Source organism: Lathyrus oleraceus, chromosome 5, assembly GCF_024323335.1.
Source record: "Lathyrus oleraceus cultivar Zhongwan6 chromosome 5, CAAS_Psat_ZW6_1.0, whole genome shotgun sequence".
Classification (NCBI taxonomy): domain Eukaryota; kingdom Viridiplantae; phylum Streptophyta; class Magnoliopsida; order Fabales; family Fabaceae; genus Lathyrus; species Lathyrus oleraceus.
In genome coordinates this window covers 1,578,517-1,596,407 of record NC_066583.1, presented here as the reverse complement: position 1 = coordinate 1,596,407, position 17,891 = coordinate 1,578,517, and the positions used below count along the sequence as shown (strand labels likewise).

Below are 17,891 nucleotides of genomic sequence, written 5' to 3'. Positions count from 1 at the left end.
TCCTCGTTATACAATGAGAAAATTAGAGCTCTATAATTTGAGGAACTAATGCGGAACAAAGAAAAAAAGAGTTTATTAAATTGTCAAAAGGTGAAGAAAATTGTTTGAATAACAAAATTGTGACATTTTAATAATTAACATTTTAAACTTAGCACGATACATTGTAAAATCAATTTTACATATGTTATCTATTTTTTATATCATATAACTAAATTCAAGACACACTTGTGAAAATGGGGTTAAAAAATAGTGGATATTTATTTGAATAGCTTGTTCAATTTAAAGTAGAGGTTGAACAACTAGTTATTGATTAACAAAGATAATAAAAAAATGTTACAGTGTTCGGTTAAAAAATTAAGTAATGGTAATAATTAAATAGGTTGAGAAAGTGATTTTATTTTTAATTCTAAAATCATTTAAAAAGAGATGTTGTCAAGTATTTAAAAAGAGATGTTACTTCAATATAAAAACTCAACTTACATTATATACTTACATAATTAAACTCAATCCAATTAATAGATAGGTAGATATATTAAAATACATATTCTTTTAACGAATTTTATTGTCATTGTATCTATGCGTTTAAAATAAATTTTTATAATTTTTGTTATTTATAAAAATCAATATCTTTCCTCAAATCGAGTAATTCAAAAAAAGTTTAAAAAAATTCATGTTTGAAAAAATATCTGAATGCATACATCATAAAATAAATCTATTAATTATAAGTAGTGTTAAAAGTATATTTTTTAAATACAAATTATAAGGGTGTAAGAATAGTTAGTATAATAAAATAAACTCACAATAAATATAGATTATAATATTTTTGGTGGCAGGTAAGAGAAATAAATAAAGCATGATGCAAAAATAAAGGAGGATTCTGTTAAGAAAATTTGATTTAATTATTAATGAATGAGTAAAAAAAAAGGGAAAGAAAAAGAAGGGTTAGATGATGAGATCCATTTCATGAAGAGTAACCCGATTATTAAATATTAAAAATAAAAAAAAATAAAAAATGAATGGTCAAAGGGAAGGACGAAGCGTTCTCTGTCTTCTCGAGGTTGTTATTGTGATTTGAAAGAGAAGAAAGAAAGAAGACAAAGAGAGAGTGAAGGATGCTGGAAAACCCTCCGGTACCAGAATCTGCCACGGCGGTGAAGCGCTATGCTCCACCCAATCAGAGGTTTTGTTCATTCTATTTTTCTTTTTTTTTTCTCTTTCTTTTTTTTTCTTCCATTTCTAACTGTTACTATCATTTTCATTTTCCTGCAGAAACCGTTCTACCCACAGACGCAAATCATCTGGTTACTCCATTCATCAACCCTAATTTATTTTCATTTCGCCTAATTCTTCTTACTACTTACTTACCAATGTTAAACAATCCCCTTGTTATTTACTTTTTTAGGTTTTGCACATTTGCTGCTCTATTTTGTTAGATTCTGATTTGTACATGTCGTCTGCTTTCTATCAAATTTTGTAGATAGGCTTGATCGAACAAATAGCGCTGGGAGTGATTTAGATAAGAATCAAGTTACTTCTTCAAGAAACTTTCATGTTCCAGATCACGGAGATGCTGGCAGCAGCAATATTCTTAATGAGAATCACTATTCAAGATTCATTGCTTTAGAAGGCTGTAGTAGCGGTGCAGCTTCCCAGCTTCTCAATGATCGTGAGTGTGCCCTGCCTTTTGTTTGCTATAACTTGTCTATTTTTGGTTATTGTAGTTCATTAGGTTTTCTCATTAGCTATAATAAGTATCTGATACATGACAAATACTATCAATTAAGATTGAGATATGAAGATTTTAGGACATAGGAGTATATTGGTCGTGATGGTTTGTTTGGGTTTGTCGATGAAAAAGGGATGATAAGGCCAATTTTTAGTTTTATTTAATATGATTTGTTCTCCTTCATTCTCTATGAATTCCCGGAGTACTTGTTTGTGTTGTGTTGAGTAAGTTTCCTTGGCAGATGATTGCCAATTCTCACCTAAAATAAATAAATAAATAATATAACATTATTAGGAATTGTTTTGCTTATAATGAATGTATGTCTTGCTTTTACATGGTTGCAACCTTTTGTTTCATTAAATGTTCTGTTGTATTTCATATTTCATCTACTTAGCTCTCCACCAATCGTTATTTTATTGCATTAAAGAGAAGAGTGAGGGAGGGGTGGGTGGGTAGGGTAGGAATTGTTACTTTGCTGTTATTGGTTTGTTATGTCAATATCATTGATTAACTAACATTACATGTTATCTCGGTTGGCTATGAATTTCTGTTTCCAGGTTGGACAGCTGCAATACAGTCCTACAATAATCCGAAAGATTCATCTGGTAAGTGGGGCAATCATCAAATGACTACCTTTTCAATTTGTGAAATTTGTAACTGTGTTTACTATTTAGTGTTGATGGAACTTCAACTTGTTTTGTGTGTCTCAAAAGTTTCTCGTGAATTGAGTTGAGGTCACCCGTAAAGCTATGAAATACTTCAAACTAATTACTATTAAAGTTGTAACCGAAATACGTTGTTCCTTGTACACTTAATTAGTGTTTGAGGACTCACCTCACGCAGTATCAGTAATTTGGCCTTTTACCCGTGATTTATAAATTACATTTACCCCAACTGTTTTGATGTAGTACAAGCTGAGAGGACTTATTAAGTGATGGATATCATATCATTATTCTTTTAGTTAGCTTTCTATGTTGCGTTTGGATGTCTTGTTACCATTTTTCGCCTTTGTGAGAATATATTATATGCAGCAGTGATATCATGAGGGCCTTTGTGAGAATATATTATATGTAGCAGTGATATCTTGAGTGACCTTCGTAAATGCAGTGATAGTAGATTACAAGCTGCATATGATCTGTTTGAGATGCACATGATTTTTTCTTATTAATTTTCTTTTTTTATTACTTTTACATTTCAGAAAAACCAGTTATGTATTCTGGTGGGACATCAGTTTGGACTCAGTTCAGACTCCCTCACCAGGTAAGCTTTGTATTAAATCTCCTTCCCCTCCCTCTCGCTTTCTAAATCTGATGTGATCTTTTAATATATATTTATCTGCAGATTATGTCACCAGCTGCTAGTGCTCCTCCTTCTGTGTCACAGCGGGACTTCCTGGGAGAACTTCGTCGCCAAATGCACAGCACCAATTCTAGTTTCAACACATGATGGAGGACATGGATTTTGTAATCTAGTTATTGTCTGTTTGTGATTTTATAAAGTTCTTGTCACAGCTGAATGCTTTAAGAACACTTTACTTGACTACCTGTTTGTGAATTTGTAACATTGATATGTCCGTCTCGCTACATGATATATGCAAGACAGAATCAGAATATGTGTGACGCCTTTGTAACTTTGACATCTTAATCTGGCAATTCATCAGTGAATTTACACAAGTTTGATATCTTATGTTGGTATTTTGATCTGATAATATATCAATGAAAGTACATAGTATGATGTACTATGTTAGCACAATGCTGTGACATAAGCTTCATGCCTTGGGTCATTATCTTATTGAAGCAATTCGTTAGTGGATTAATCAATTGCAATTTCACACATTTGATATAAGCCCGAAATCAAACTCAGACACTAGATCAAAAAGTTTACATAAGTAAAATTTAAATTCTTAATTGATTCCTCTATTTATTTATTTATGTAAATAATGTTACAATTGACAATTTACATTAAAATGTATAACGTTACAATTACAATACCTTTGAAATATATAACGTTACAATAATTGAAGAAAAAAAATACATTATCTTAGTGAAGATTTAAATCTTATGCAATATTCACTAAATTGGTATTTGGGTTAACCTTATTTTTAGGTTCCATTCATCTCCAACATTTATTGTTGGTAAAAGAAATTTAGAACTAACCTACATTTCTACAACATTTTATTACTAACATACAGAAATTGACTATAATTTTATTATAAAATATATACAAGAAATTTAACACAAATCTAGAACATTTCTTGTTGGTAAAAGAAATTTATAACTAAGTTACAGAAATGTTTATCAATTGCTAGAGTAATGGTTTTGGAAAGAATGAGGGTTGAATTGAACTTGTTTTTTATATATAAAGGAATTGCTAGTTGTCATACGGTGAACTGGACTTTTTGTGGTTTTAATCGCAATGTCGCGGTTAGCAAGAGTCGCCACCGACTTTTCTTTTATCCAATAAGGAAAGGTGGAAAAGAACAGGAAAGACCTTAATTTAGATTTTGGGTTCGGGAGGTACATTATACAAAGGGAAGGTGTTACCCTTTGTATCCATGGTTATCCATGGGCTCTTAATTGCTCGATCACTTATATTATTTTTGTCTAAAAAAAAATGTTTGTGAATTGTTTGGAAAATTGTTTTGAAAAGAGAATTTAACTTTGTAATGATTCTAGTGTGAATGTATACCAAGTGGTGATTTTCTAAAGGTATTTTGAAAGGTGTGAGGTGCGAAAAAGTGTTTTAAGTTGTGAGCCAGCAATTAAGAGTTATACCGACCCAAGGTCTTTACGGGCATTTCCTATCCTTATGAGGGTAAAACTGTCCTTATTATTGAGAAATAAGTAGTTTTATCCTTTGGATGTAAAAGGGTCATCGTAGGGTCATCGATTGGTCATTGAAGGCAACAGTTATGAGGATACCTTAGCATTCGAAGGGACTATCATCATTTAATCGTAGGCAACATCGGAGGGTCATCGAGGGACAAAGTTGTATATTCGAAGGCAACATCCGAGGGACTATAATTTATTTTATGATGATTTAACCGAAGGGTCTTTGCTAAGGGTATCCCCACATTCGCGAGACATGACCGTAATATCGTAATCGTAAGGCAACAAAGAGAGGTCCAAGATCACTTATTCAAAGGCAAAGTTTTACAATTAATTAGGTGATTAGGAGGAATTCTCCCACATTAAAATTAATACATTAAAGTTAATACATTAAAATTAATACATTAAAATTAATACATTAAAATTAATACATCAAAATTAATTAGGTAATTTAGGGTGAAAACTCCACAAAGGTATCCCACAAATAAAGTGGAATACCTAGCCAATAACCTTTTCCTGGGATATGTGAACCTTTTCGAAGCTCAAAAAGAAACATGTCAGAATACCAAATCAGGGTGCAATCGAAGATTACACCGGAAAAATATCGCAACAGTAAATAGGATAGGATGAATAATGCATGGCTATGATAAAAACATTAAAAAAAACAGACTAGAAAAATCAGGTACTGTCTCGTTCGCCTCTGCCTCGCCTAGCGAAGGCCAGGCGAACGGCCACGGATTTTGAATTTTGAGAAAAACAGCCCCATGTTAGGAACCTTGAACTTTATGGCATTTTATCACAGGAACAGCATGGTCAAACATTCAGGGTATTCAGGCATATTTAAATTCACATACGAAAGCAAATTATATATCAATATTTAATCATGATGCATTATATGTGTAGATATGGCCAATTGAAAGTATAAACAATAGAGATACGCAAACCTGTTTGCCAATTCAAGGTTGAAGGGATTGACCACTTGTGGTATCGGAATGAGTTAGGCGGCGGGAATTGGGCGGCGATGGCTTCGGGGCGGATGAGCTGCCTTCAGGGTTTCTTTATTCTGAATTCTCCGGGTTGGCAGGGTTCCTATGCCAAAGTTTCTATCCGTCCTTCTCTGTTCTCTCTCTTTCTTTTTCCTCAAGGTTTTGTTCCAAGGAAACCTCAAAGTGTTTTGCTTCTCTTCCTTCTTTCTCCAGTGAATCTCCCAGTGTAAACTCCAAGTCTAACTCCCCTACTGAAACTTCAGTATTTATAGACTAATTTTGTGGGTAATGGGCTTGGAATGAGGGAGAACCAAGTCCAAAATAATTTGTTATATTTTTTTTTTTTCCAGGAAAAATGATGGGTAAATTTTGGGGTATGACAGCTGCCCCTGTTCAATATTCTTGAACCGAGAGAGTTAGGATGGCGTGTATGCCATTCGTGGTCTGGAGGTGGAAGATTATTGAACACTAGAATGCCCCAAAAATTTGCACTTGAGGATCGACAGTTGGTCTTGATGGAGATGGGCTTAAAGATGCCATCCGGGAGGTTTGATGACGAAAGCTTCAGATCGAGCCGTACATTAGGCCAATTTGAAGACATGGGTGCCACACTGGGTCGTACATTAGACCGAATAATGAGTCATCCATTAGGCTGCCGACTTCGCTGGGGAGTCGGAGTGTGTCATATGCTGTTGGGGATAAAGGATCAGAATGGACCATACGCTAGATCGTATCTGAGTTGAAGAGAGAGTCGTCCGTTAGGCTGAATCTGATGATGAAAGGGGTAGTCGTACACTAGACTACACTTCAGAAATGTACCGTACACTAGGTAGCATCTGAGTAGTTGAGGATCCGAATGGGTCGTACGTTAGACCGCATTGGAGTTGCTGGAGCTCAGAATGGATCGTACATTAAATCAAATCTGAGTTGCAGAATGAGCCGTCCAGTAGGCTGAATCTGATGGTAAAAGGGAGTAGTCGTACACTAGACTACACTTTAGAAATGTACCGTACACTAGGTAGCATCTGAGTAAGGGAGTAGCCGTATACTAGACTACCATTCAGAAATGTACCTGTCCGAAGGTAGCATCTGAGAAAGGGAGTAGCCGTATACTGGACTACCATCCAGAAATGTACCTGTCCGAAGATAGCATCTGGGAAAGGGAGTAGCCGTATACTAGACTACCATTCAGAAATGTACCTGTCCGAAGGTAGCATCTGAGAAAGGGAGTAGCCGTATACTGGACTACCATCCAGAAATGTACCTGTCCGAAGGTAGCATCTGGGAAAGGGAGTAGCCGTATACTAGACTATCATCCAGAAATGTACCTGTCCGAAGGTAGCATCTGGGAAAGGGAGTAGCCGTATACTGGACTACCATCCGGAAATGTACCTGTCCGAAGGTAGCATCTGGGAAAGGGAGTAGCCGCATACTAGACTACCATTCAGAAATGTACCTGTCCGAAGGTAGCATCTGAGTAAGGGAGTAGCTGTATACTGGACTACCATCCAGAAATGTACCTGTCCGAAGGTAGCATCTGGGAAAGGGAGTAGCCGTATACTGGACTATCATCCAGAAATGTACCTGTCCGAAGGTAGCATCTGGGAAAGGGAGTAGCCGTATACTAGACTACCATCCAGAAATGTACCTGTCCGAAGGTAGCATCTGGGAAAGGGAGTAGCCGTATACTGGACTACCATCCAGAAATGTACCTGTCCGAAGGTAGCATCTGGGAAAGGGAGTAGCCGCATACTAGACTACCATTCAGAAATGTACCTGTCCGAAGGTAGCATCTGAGAAAGGGAGTAGCCGTATACTAGACTACCATCCAGAAATGTACCTGTCCGAAGGTAGCATCTGGGAAAGGGAGTAGCCGTATACTGGACTACCATCCAGAAATGTACCTGTCCGAAGGTAGCATCTGGTCAGATGAAGGTCTAACTTGGTCGTGCATTAGACTGTACTTGAGTTGAAGAAGGTCAGAATGGATCGTACGCTAGATCGTATCTGAGTTGTTGAGGGTCAGAATGGATCGTCTGTTAGATCGTATCTGAGTTGAAGAAGGTCAGAATGAATCGTACGCTAGATCGTATCTGAGTTGTCGAAGGTCAGAATGGATCGTATGCTAGATCGTATCTGAGTTGAAGGAGTCATATGTTGAGCTGAATCAGAATGAACCGTATGTTAGGCTGTATCTGTATACGTTGTACTTGCAATAAATGTCTGGGATGGGCTTAAAGATGCCATCGCTAGGAGGATATCGAAGTGTTGTCAGAATGAATGTTCCCATGAATTGCATCTGGAATATGTATCTGAATCTTGTCTGTGATTGATAAAGGCGTTTGCCTGAATGAGCCTTTTACTTTGACTATATCAGGAGGATAATTAACCTGCAAAGAAAAGTTAGCTTTATGCCATGTCATGATGCATGAGATGTTTTATGCTTTCGAAAATAAATGCGAATGTTGTATGCATGCGTATGCCGTGAAATGATGCAATGAATGAGTTATGCGTATGAGAAGTTCTGCTTGGGGACTCTACTGGGGAAAATAAATCCCCATCTACTGATTGGAGATATTCGTGTTGAGGACCCTCTCTCAGCTGGGGGTTCTGATTTCTGTCTGATGGTAGAGATATTCAACAGAGCCTGGCTGGGGATGGATGAGATGATCAATCTGTCTAATGATGCCGACCTCTGTTGGGGAATAGCTGGCTGTGCCGGGGAATACTGCCAACTTCTTCTGGGGAAAAAAACAGGCTTGCTGGGGGGAAGAGAATTGGTAGTGGATTCATTGGAAGCATGATTAGACCTTTTCCTTGATCCTGAAGTAGGGTAGTAATTGCTATTGCTATTCTATGCATGTATTTTGGTAAACATTGGTCATATTCAAATGCACATATTAATTCAAATTAAATCAATGGACATTTACGCAACCAAAACAGAAAAGTAAAAAACAAAAGCATCTTTTTTGAAAGAGGGTTGTATTGATTTTTGAAAGAAGGCCTATAAACAGGCAAATTGTGTACAAGGAGACAGAAATCCTAGTAAGAGGAAATTGTCAAAAACAAAGAGAAAGCTATGCAGAAAAAGTCCTATTGATTTTAAGTCTACTACTGCCATTATGTCTTCAAGCATCTCATCCCCTGCTGTCGGATAGAAGTGATTGGCTTGGTCAGTCCCTTGAACTTGGATGAAAGTTGACTGAGAACGGGACATAGTCATACGCTTTAATCCCTAATTTTTGCCTGGACCGCCTTTTCAGGTTTTCAGTCCACCAGGATACCCTTTTTTGTCCAAGCCACCTTTTCAGGTTTTCGACTTGCCGGGTGTACATTTTTTATATATATCCCTAATTTTTGCCCGAACCCTTTTGGTTCGCCGGGATGCCCTTACTTTTGCCTAGATACGTCGATCTAGCGGGTCTTTTTCATGCGTAGTATTTTTTAACTATGTCCGCGTTCACGGGATGCGGGAAATCTTCGTCATCCACTGTAGCAAGTATCATGGCTCCACCAGAGAATACCTTCCTAACTACAAATGGCCCTTTGTACGTGGGAGTCCATTTGCCTCTGGGATCAGTTTGCGGTAGCACGATACGCTTGATTACCAAGTCGCCAATTTGATACACTTGTCGCTTGACCCTTTCGTTGAATGCCTGGGTCATGCGTTTCTAATATATCTGCCTATGACAAACAGCCGCGAGTCTCTTCAATCAAATTTATCTGATCGAGTCGAGTCTGAATCCGTTCCTCTTCATCTAAGCCCGCCTCTTTCATGATTCTTAGCGAGGGAATCTGAACTTCCACTGGTAAGATGGCTTCCATTCCATAGACTAAAGAGAACGGAGCTGCCCCTGTCGAAGTGCGTACTGAAGTGCGATAGTCATGAAAAGCAAATGGTAACATCTCATGCCAGTCTTTGTACATTACTGTCATCTTTTGTATAAGCTTCTGGACATTGTTAGCAGCCTCCACGGCGCCGTTCATCCTTGGCCGGTACGGAGAAGAATTAGAGTGTTTTATTTTGAACCGCGTGCAGAGTGCAGTAACCATCTTGTTGTTCAAATTAGCACTATTATCAGTGATAACTCTTTCAGGAGACAACAAGTTTCTCGAATAGATATTTGATAGAACCCATCTTAGAAATCAATAAAGTGGTATGATTCAACATGTACTGTCTTAGTCGGCGAGCAGCCCAAGCCAAAGCGCAGCAAGCTTTCTCGAGCTATGAGTATCTTGTTTCACAGTCGGTACCTTTTGCTAAGGCGGTATATGGCATGCTCTTTTCGACCAGACTCGTCATGTTGCCCCAACACACCTCATTGGATTTTCTAACACGGTCAAATACATGATTAGAGGTCTTCCTTCAACTGGTGGTGTCAGAATTGGAGGTTCTTGGAGACACTTCTTGATTTTATCAAAAGTTTCCTGACATTCATCATCTCTTGACTGTCCTCAGTAATTTGAAGATAGGTTTGCAAGTAGCAGTCAAGTAGGATATAAACCGGGCAATGTAATTCAAGTGCCCCAAGAGGCTTCTGACTTCTTTCTTGTCTACTTTTAGTACTCAGATCGACAGTTTCAATTGACTCCTCATGCGGCTGTATAGTCCTTTCTTCTTTCAGTAACAGTCTGGAAAGTTCTTCAGGTACTTCACAATCTTCCTCACTTCCATCTTCGGCTTGGTAGATCGGATTTTCGAAGTCATAATGAACAGTAGCAGAACTATTATCAACAGGATCCAGAGTGGATGTGGATACGCAATTTGTTACGTGAGTGTGTGCAAGAAAGCATAGCTTATTTGAAAAATGACAGGAAAGATAAAGAGCGCAATATTTGAATGCAAAAAGTCCATTGATTTATTGAATATGAATATGCTTATGAGAATGACAAAACATTTAACCAAATTTGATACATTGAATAAACAACAAACAATTACTCCTGACTAAAGGAAGTTGGAATAGTGTCTTCAGCCTTCCAATTATCCAAGTTGCAATCGCTATTCACATCTTCTACAGCATTAATCTGATTTTTGACTATCTTTCCAGAGTTAAACCCCAGGCCAGCTTTATCAGACTTGTACGGTACATTAATCAGTCGACCCCAACCAATACGATCACCACTTTCAACCGCGGCTTGAGCATCTTTCAGAGAGATCATGACAGGGGGAGCACGAACAACCTTGGGCACAAGGGGAGTTGGCTTAAGGACAGGAATGGGTGGAGGAACTACTTCAAATTACTGAGAAGGAGTCTCAAAGAATTCACCATCCATCTCGACGTATTTGAAGGCTTGCACACTACTGACAATATACTCTTCTTCTCCACATACAGTGACGACCATGCCTGCTATTGGATACTTCAGCTTTTGATGAAGCGACGAAGCTACCGCACCTGCCCCATGGATCCAAGGGCGCCCCAACAAGCAAGAGTAGGCGGGACGAATGTCCATCACGTGAAAGGTAGTGCTGAAGACTTGAGGTCCTATCTTGATAGGGAGAACCACTTCACCATAGACAACACTCTTCGCACCATCGTAAGCACGCACCACAACATCACTAGGTTTCAGTTCAATGCCTTTGTAGTCAAATTTATCGAGTACAGCTTTCGGGAGCACATTCAAGGAAGAGCCGTTGTCGATCAACACGTGAGCCAGGGTGATCCCCTCACACTCGATGGAGATATGCAGAGCTTTATTGTGATTCTTTCCTGCTGGCGTCAGGTCAGCATCGGAAAAGCCTAGGCCATTGTCAACAGTCAAATTAGCAACATAATGTTCGAATTGATCGACGGATGTTTCTTGAGGCACATGAGCGGTCTTCAAGGATTTCATCAATGCATTGGCATGGGATTCAGAGGATAACAACAAGGACAACATTGAGATTTTAGACGGAGTATGCCCCAATTGTTCCACTACATCAAAATCGCTCTTACGGATGATTTTCAGCATCTCTTCCATTTCCTGTTTGGCAACATCTTCAGAAGTAACTTCGACCGATGTCTCTGACTGAGGAGGATTGACTGGTCTTTTTCCTCGAATTTCGGGAGCGGGAGGTGAGATTTCTGGAGAGAATATCCTTCCACTTCGAGTAATTTTACTAGTCCCCACAATATCATTAGGATTAGCAGAACTACCAACTTGCTTTATGCCATGGATGTAAACGTCGCCTCCATAGTTCCACGGAATAGCTTTGCTGGAGGAATATGGCACGGGGCCAGGTGCGGTAATAATCAGGGGAGCCACTTTGGGCTCAGCGGTAATCTTCACAGGCACTCTAGTAGCGGTAATCTTCACTGGAGCTTTGGACCTAGCAATCACAGATACCTCTTCAATAGAGTTGTCCACCTTAGGAACCCTTTCAAATAGAATTGTACGATCATCCATCAGCCGTTGAATGCCGTTCTTCAACTTCAAACAATCATTGGGTCGGAGTACACAGAGATCGCAATCTTCAGCACAACCTGGAAATAAACCAGCTTGCAATAAATTCTTCTTAACGATCAGGAGAGGAGATGCTAAATCAGCAACGTCAGTAACGTGAGAATTGTCGTCCACAACATTAACATTCTGGTCATGATTAGGCATAGGTGCTGTGATGACATTGGGGGTCGCCGGAGGATCAAATTCAATTTCTCCAGCGTCGATCATATCCTGAATCTTGTTCTTCAACAACCAGCAATCATTCGTATCATGCCCGGGGCTATCGGAGTGATAGGCACACCTGGCGTTGGGATTATAACGAGGAGAAGCAGTGTTGGGATTTGCAGGAGGGCCTCTGAGGGTAATCAAATTGGCCTTTAACATACTCTGCAGTGCTTGGGTTAAAGTCATATTGATCTTGGTAAACTGTCTTCTCGACCTGTCTTGTCTGTGTTGGAAGTTCTGAGATGGCGGTGCGGCAATTGTAACTGCCCCAACAGTATGGTCACGATTCTTCTTGTTATGCTTCCTCTCACTGTACACAGCATTTGATTCGTTCTTTCCCTGATAGGACTTTTTGGTGCTTGCAGAAGTAGCTGCCTGTATCTTTCCACTTCGAATGCCGCTTTCAACCCGTTCACCTGTCAAGATAAGTTCAGTGAAACCTGACGAGGAACTTCCCAGTAGATGGCTGTAGAATGGGCCAGTCAGTGTACCCATGAACATGTCCACTAACTCTCGATCAGTCATAGGGGGTTTGACTCTGCCAGCCAAATCTCTCCACTTTTGAGCATATTCTTTGAAACTTTCTTTAGAGCCCATAGTCATATTTTGTAGCTGTAGCCGAGTAGGCGCTAACTCAGAATTATACTGGTAGTGCTTGTAGAAAGCTGTTGCTAAATCAGTCCATGTGCGGATGTTAGAGCTCTCAAGCTGATAATACCACTCTAACTGTGTGCCAGACAGACTCTCTTGGAAGAAATGGATCCACAGTTTCTTATCAGTAGTGTGCGGCTGAATCTTTCTCACATAAGCCCTTAGATGCATCTGAGGATAAGAGGCACCATCATACTTAGTGAAAATGGGAACCTTGAATTTGCGGGGAATGACCACATCAGAGACCAGACCCAAGTTTTCGAAATCCAGACCGGGCACTTTCTGCCCCTCCATAGCTAGCATACATTCTTCCAGCAACTTGTACTTATCATCCTTCGGAGAGTACTGTTCATGTTCATAATCTTCATCGTCGTCCTCAGAATTGACGAGATTAGGATTCTCATCTTCCGAATCATTCTCGGTCTCTTCTTCTGAATCCTTCGGAATTCTAATCTTGACTCCTGTAACCTGGCCTTCTCCCCGGGTTGATGTAACCCACAGGTATCTGGTCCTTCTTCTTCTCCATCAAAAGAGCTTTCAGTTCTTCCTGCCCCTTAGATAAGCTCAGCATCATTTCCTGGAATTGAGCATTCTGGGCCTGGAGATCTTTGACAGTTTGTTCGAGAGCCATTGTTCAATCTGTTTGAATCTGCTGGAATCTGTTTGATAGGAAAATCGTGAGAACACTGATCCTTTAGAATACCTGTTATGCGATGCAATGCAATGTATGAAATGTTTTCAAGGACTTTCGGGATTTAACTTTGCATAAACTAACAAAAAGAGCTTTTTTTTTTCTCTTTTGTTTTTGCTTTTGTTTTTGTTTTTTCTGTTTTTTTTCTTTTAGCAGAGTTAAATCCCTAAATCCTTGAAATGGTTAGTACGATGCCATGATGTTATGATGTTATGTTGTTATGATGTTATGTTGTTATGATGTCATGTTGTTAGATAAATAACAAGCACAAGCAAGTCACACAACAATCATTCCTAGGTTTTAAGGCTTGCGTGAGTTCCATAGGTAAATACCCTCCCCACTGAAGTTTGGTTGGTTCAACCTGTCTTAGAATAGTAACCGGGTTCTAGAAGGATCTCAAATCATTGACCTTTCCTTAAGTCCACTTCAGTGCAACACCAAGTGGTTGACCGAAGCTTCCCTAAAGTCCAATCTCAAAGAGTGTAGTATCGAGTCTCAACCAACTCCAGTCGGAACCGAAGCCAGTTATCTCACTACTTTCTAATGACCAGGATGAGTCAATTAGGGTTCTAAAGGTCTGGTTAATGCTTTTATGACACCACGCGAATGCCAAATATTTCCTCAACTAACATGAGGAACATCAGGACATCCAAAGTGCCACATTAACCGTAGCCATCATTTTGACCATTCCAGTATACGCCGGACAGTCGCGATGATCTCTTGCTACTTACCTAAGGTACACTAGATCCGGGTGTAGGATCTTTCACTCAAGCATAACATACCCAAGCATTCCCTTAAAAATAAATCAGACAAATTGAATAAGTGATCTTGTTTTTAAGGTAACCTCTCTTTTTAAATATTCCGATTCCCCAGCAGAGTCGCCAGTTCTGTCATACGGTGAACTGGACTTTTTGTGGTTTTAATCGCAATGTCGCGGTTAGCAAGAGTCGCCACCGACTTTTCTTTTATCCAATAAGGAAAGGTGGAAAAGAACAGGAAAGACCTTAATTTAGATTTTGGGTTCGGGAGGTACATTATACAAAGGGAAGGTGTTAGCACCCTTTGTATCCATGGTTATCCATGGGCTCTTAATTGCTCGATCACTTATATTATTTTTGTCTAAAAAAAAAGTGTTTGTGAATTGTTTGGAAAATTGTTTTGAAAAGAGAATTTAACTTTGTAATGATTCTAGTGTGAATGTATACCAAATGGTGATTTTCTAAAGGTATTTTGAAAGGTGTGAGGTGCGAAAAAGTGTTTTAAGTTGTGAGCCAGCAATTAAGAGTTATACCGACCCAAGGTCTTTACGGGCATTTCCTATCCTTATGAGGGTAAAACTGTCCTTATTATTGAGAAATAAGTAGTTTTATCCTTTGGATGTAAAAGGGTCATCGTAGGGTCATCGATTGGTCATTGAAGGCAACAGTTATGAGGATACCTTAGCATTCGAAGGAACTATCATCATTTAATCGTAGGCAACATCGGAGGGTCATCGAGGGACAAAGTTGTATATTCGAAGGCAACATCCGAGGGACTATAATTTATTTTATGATGATTTAACCGAAGGGTCTTTGCTAAGGGTATCCCCACATTGGCGGGACATGACCGTAATATCGTAATCGTAAGGCAACAAAGAGAGGTCCAAGATCACTTATTCAAAGGCAAAGTTTTACAATTAATTAGGTGATTAGGAGGAATTCTCCCACATTAAAATTAATACATTAAAGTTAATACATTAAAATTAATACATTAAAAACATAAAAAAAAAACAGACTAGAAAAATCAGGTACTGTCTCGTTCGCCTCTGCCTCGCCTAGCGAAGGCCAGGCGAACGGCCACGGATTTTGAATTTTGAGAAAAACAGCCCCATGTTAGGAACCTTGAACTTTATGGCATTTTATCACAGGAACAACATGGTCAAACATTCAGGGTATTCAGGCATATTTAAATTCACATACGAAAGCAAATTATATATCAACATTTAATCATGATGCATTATATGTGTAGATATGGCCAATTGAAAGTATAAACAATAGAGATACGCAAACCTGTTTGCCAATTCAAGGTTGAAGGGATTGACCACTTGTGGTATCGGAATGAGTTAGGCGGCGGGAATTGGGCGGCGATGGCTTCGGGGCAGATGAGCTGCCTTCAGGGTTTCTTTATTCTGAATTCTCCGGGTTGGCAGGGTTCCTATGCCAAAGTTTCTATCCGTCCTTCTCTGTTCTCTCTCTTTCTTTTTCCTCAAGGTTTTGTTCCAAGGAAACCTCAAAGTGTTTTGCTTCTCTTCCTTCTTTCTCCAGTGAATCTCCCAGTGTAAACTCCAAGTCTAACTCCCCTACTGAAACTTCAGTATTTATAGACTAATTTTGTGGGTAATGGGCTTGGAATGAGGGAGACCCAAGTCCAAAATAATTTGTTATATATATATATATATATATTTTATTTTATTTTATTTTATTTTTTTTCAGGAAAAATGATGGGTAAATTTTGGGGTATGACACTAGTGTTTCATGGCACTATTGGTTTTGAAATGGACTTTTAGAAACACCACAAATATAACCATAAATCTCGATATAAGTATTATACGAATAATACTATAAATTTGTAGAAACTATTTTAATGACATCCATAAGGATGATAATGGGTAGAGTTTGGATTGGGTAGTATAATATTCATTCTTATACCTGAGATTTGAAAAAATCTTTGTGTCCGAACCCAAATTCGCTTGATTGCTAAAATTAGCACATATACCTAGGGGTGTTCGCTGTGCGGTTTGGACGGTTTTGATGATAAAAATCATCCGAACTGCAAGAAAAAAAACATGCGGTTCGGTTTGGTTCGGTTGACTTTTAGAAATAAAACCAAACCAAATGAATACGGTTTGGATTGGTTCGGTTGGTTCGATTTTTTACAGTATTTTTATTTAGCCATACATACACCTATAGAGAACAACATAACTTTGTGTTTAGTCATTCATACATTAGTAAATAACATCAAAATTCATCATATTTAGACAAAAACTTCTCATTCAATATACAAAAAATTAGATTAGAAAAAAAGTGGAATAAAAAATATATATAAAATAGTAGCATAAAATAGGAGCATAAGATAATATCAAAAACATTATAATAAAACATAAAAAAACATATGAGAAGAGAGATTAGAGAAGATGAAAAAAAACATAAGAGATGCAAGATTGAGAATAAATGTGCGATAAAAATGTAATTGAAAGATAAAACAATAATATAAAAGATGAAAAAGAAAGAACATAAGAGACAACATATTAGAGTAGAAAATGTGAAATGTATATGGCAAAGAAGACGAGAAGAATGTGTGGTACTACTATGAGAGATTTAAGAATGTTGAAATTGAAACCCTAAGTGTGAGTAAGAGAAAATCGTTTGTAATTGTAAGGTTAAGGGCATTCTACGTTTGAGTTTTGGATTGGATGTGGGATAAGTAAAGATTAGATGGTAACATAATGCGGTTTGGTTTGGTTTAGTTCGGTTTGCAAAATACAAACCGCAAACCAAACCAAACCGTGCGGTTTTGTTAAAAAATGACTCAAACGCATCCGAACCAAATGCGGTTTTGGTTTGGTTTGGTTTGCGGTTTTCTATTGGGTTGATTTGATTTTGAACACCCCTACTTATACCCGTGTCTCATGGATATGTAAGTACGCATACCCGTACCCGTGACCCGCATTCCTATTAAAAATAAATAGATCAATTATAAAATATCATATAATTTTAAGTTTTTAAAAATATTAAAAGAAATTCAAACAATTTATTGTTGAAATAAACGAACACTTATATTAAATACGTAATTGTAATATTGATATATGTTTTATAATGGATATACATACATTTTTATATAATAATATAAATTAAAATATATAAATATAAATTAAAATACATAACTATATAGTGCGCGAGTATGGGACGGGGTGGGTACCAAGGTGTTCATACCCGCATTCGTACCCGCTTATTTCTATGAGTAATTATCCGAGTTCATGTCCGTACTCATTTTTGCGGGTTTTTACCCTATCCGTTGTGAATAAATTTGTGGATGCCCATTGAAAATGAATCAAATTGACATCCCTAGACATGCATTTATTAATAATGTTATTTTTATTATTTTAAAATTCAAATTAAGATATTTGATTAGTAACAATCTGAATCAAACATTTCAGTTTTGAACTCTTAACTACATGAATTTAAAATAATACAAATTTAAACACAGTTTTGATCTCCCTCTTTCATTTTTCTAAATTTTTAATCTTTCTTTTAAAAAAAATAGGTTTTAAGTCCATTCATTTGAATTTTCTTGGATTTTTTTTTGTTCATGGGTTTAAATTGGTC

General features: G+C 37.9%; 1 protein-coding gene across 1 annotated transcript; it reads left to right on the top strand.

Moving 5' to 3' along the window:
• The first annotated feature begins 963 nt into the window (after positions 1-963).
• LOC127086451 (uncharacterized) lies at positions 964-3,399 on the top strand. The gene is made up of 6 exons (XM_051027214.1): positions 964-1,180; positions 1,270-1,301; positions 1,478-1,666; positions 2,284-2,331; positions 2,925-2,986; positions 3,068-3,399. The coding sequence occupies exons 1-6, from the start codon at positions 1,113-1,115 to the stop codon at positions 3,170-3,172; spliced, it is 504 nt and encodes a 167-aa protein (XP_050883171.1). The 5' UTR covers positions 964-1,112; the 3' UTR covers positions 3,173-3,399.
• The last annotated feature ends 14,492 nt before the right edge of the window (positions 3,400-17,891 follow it).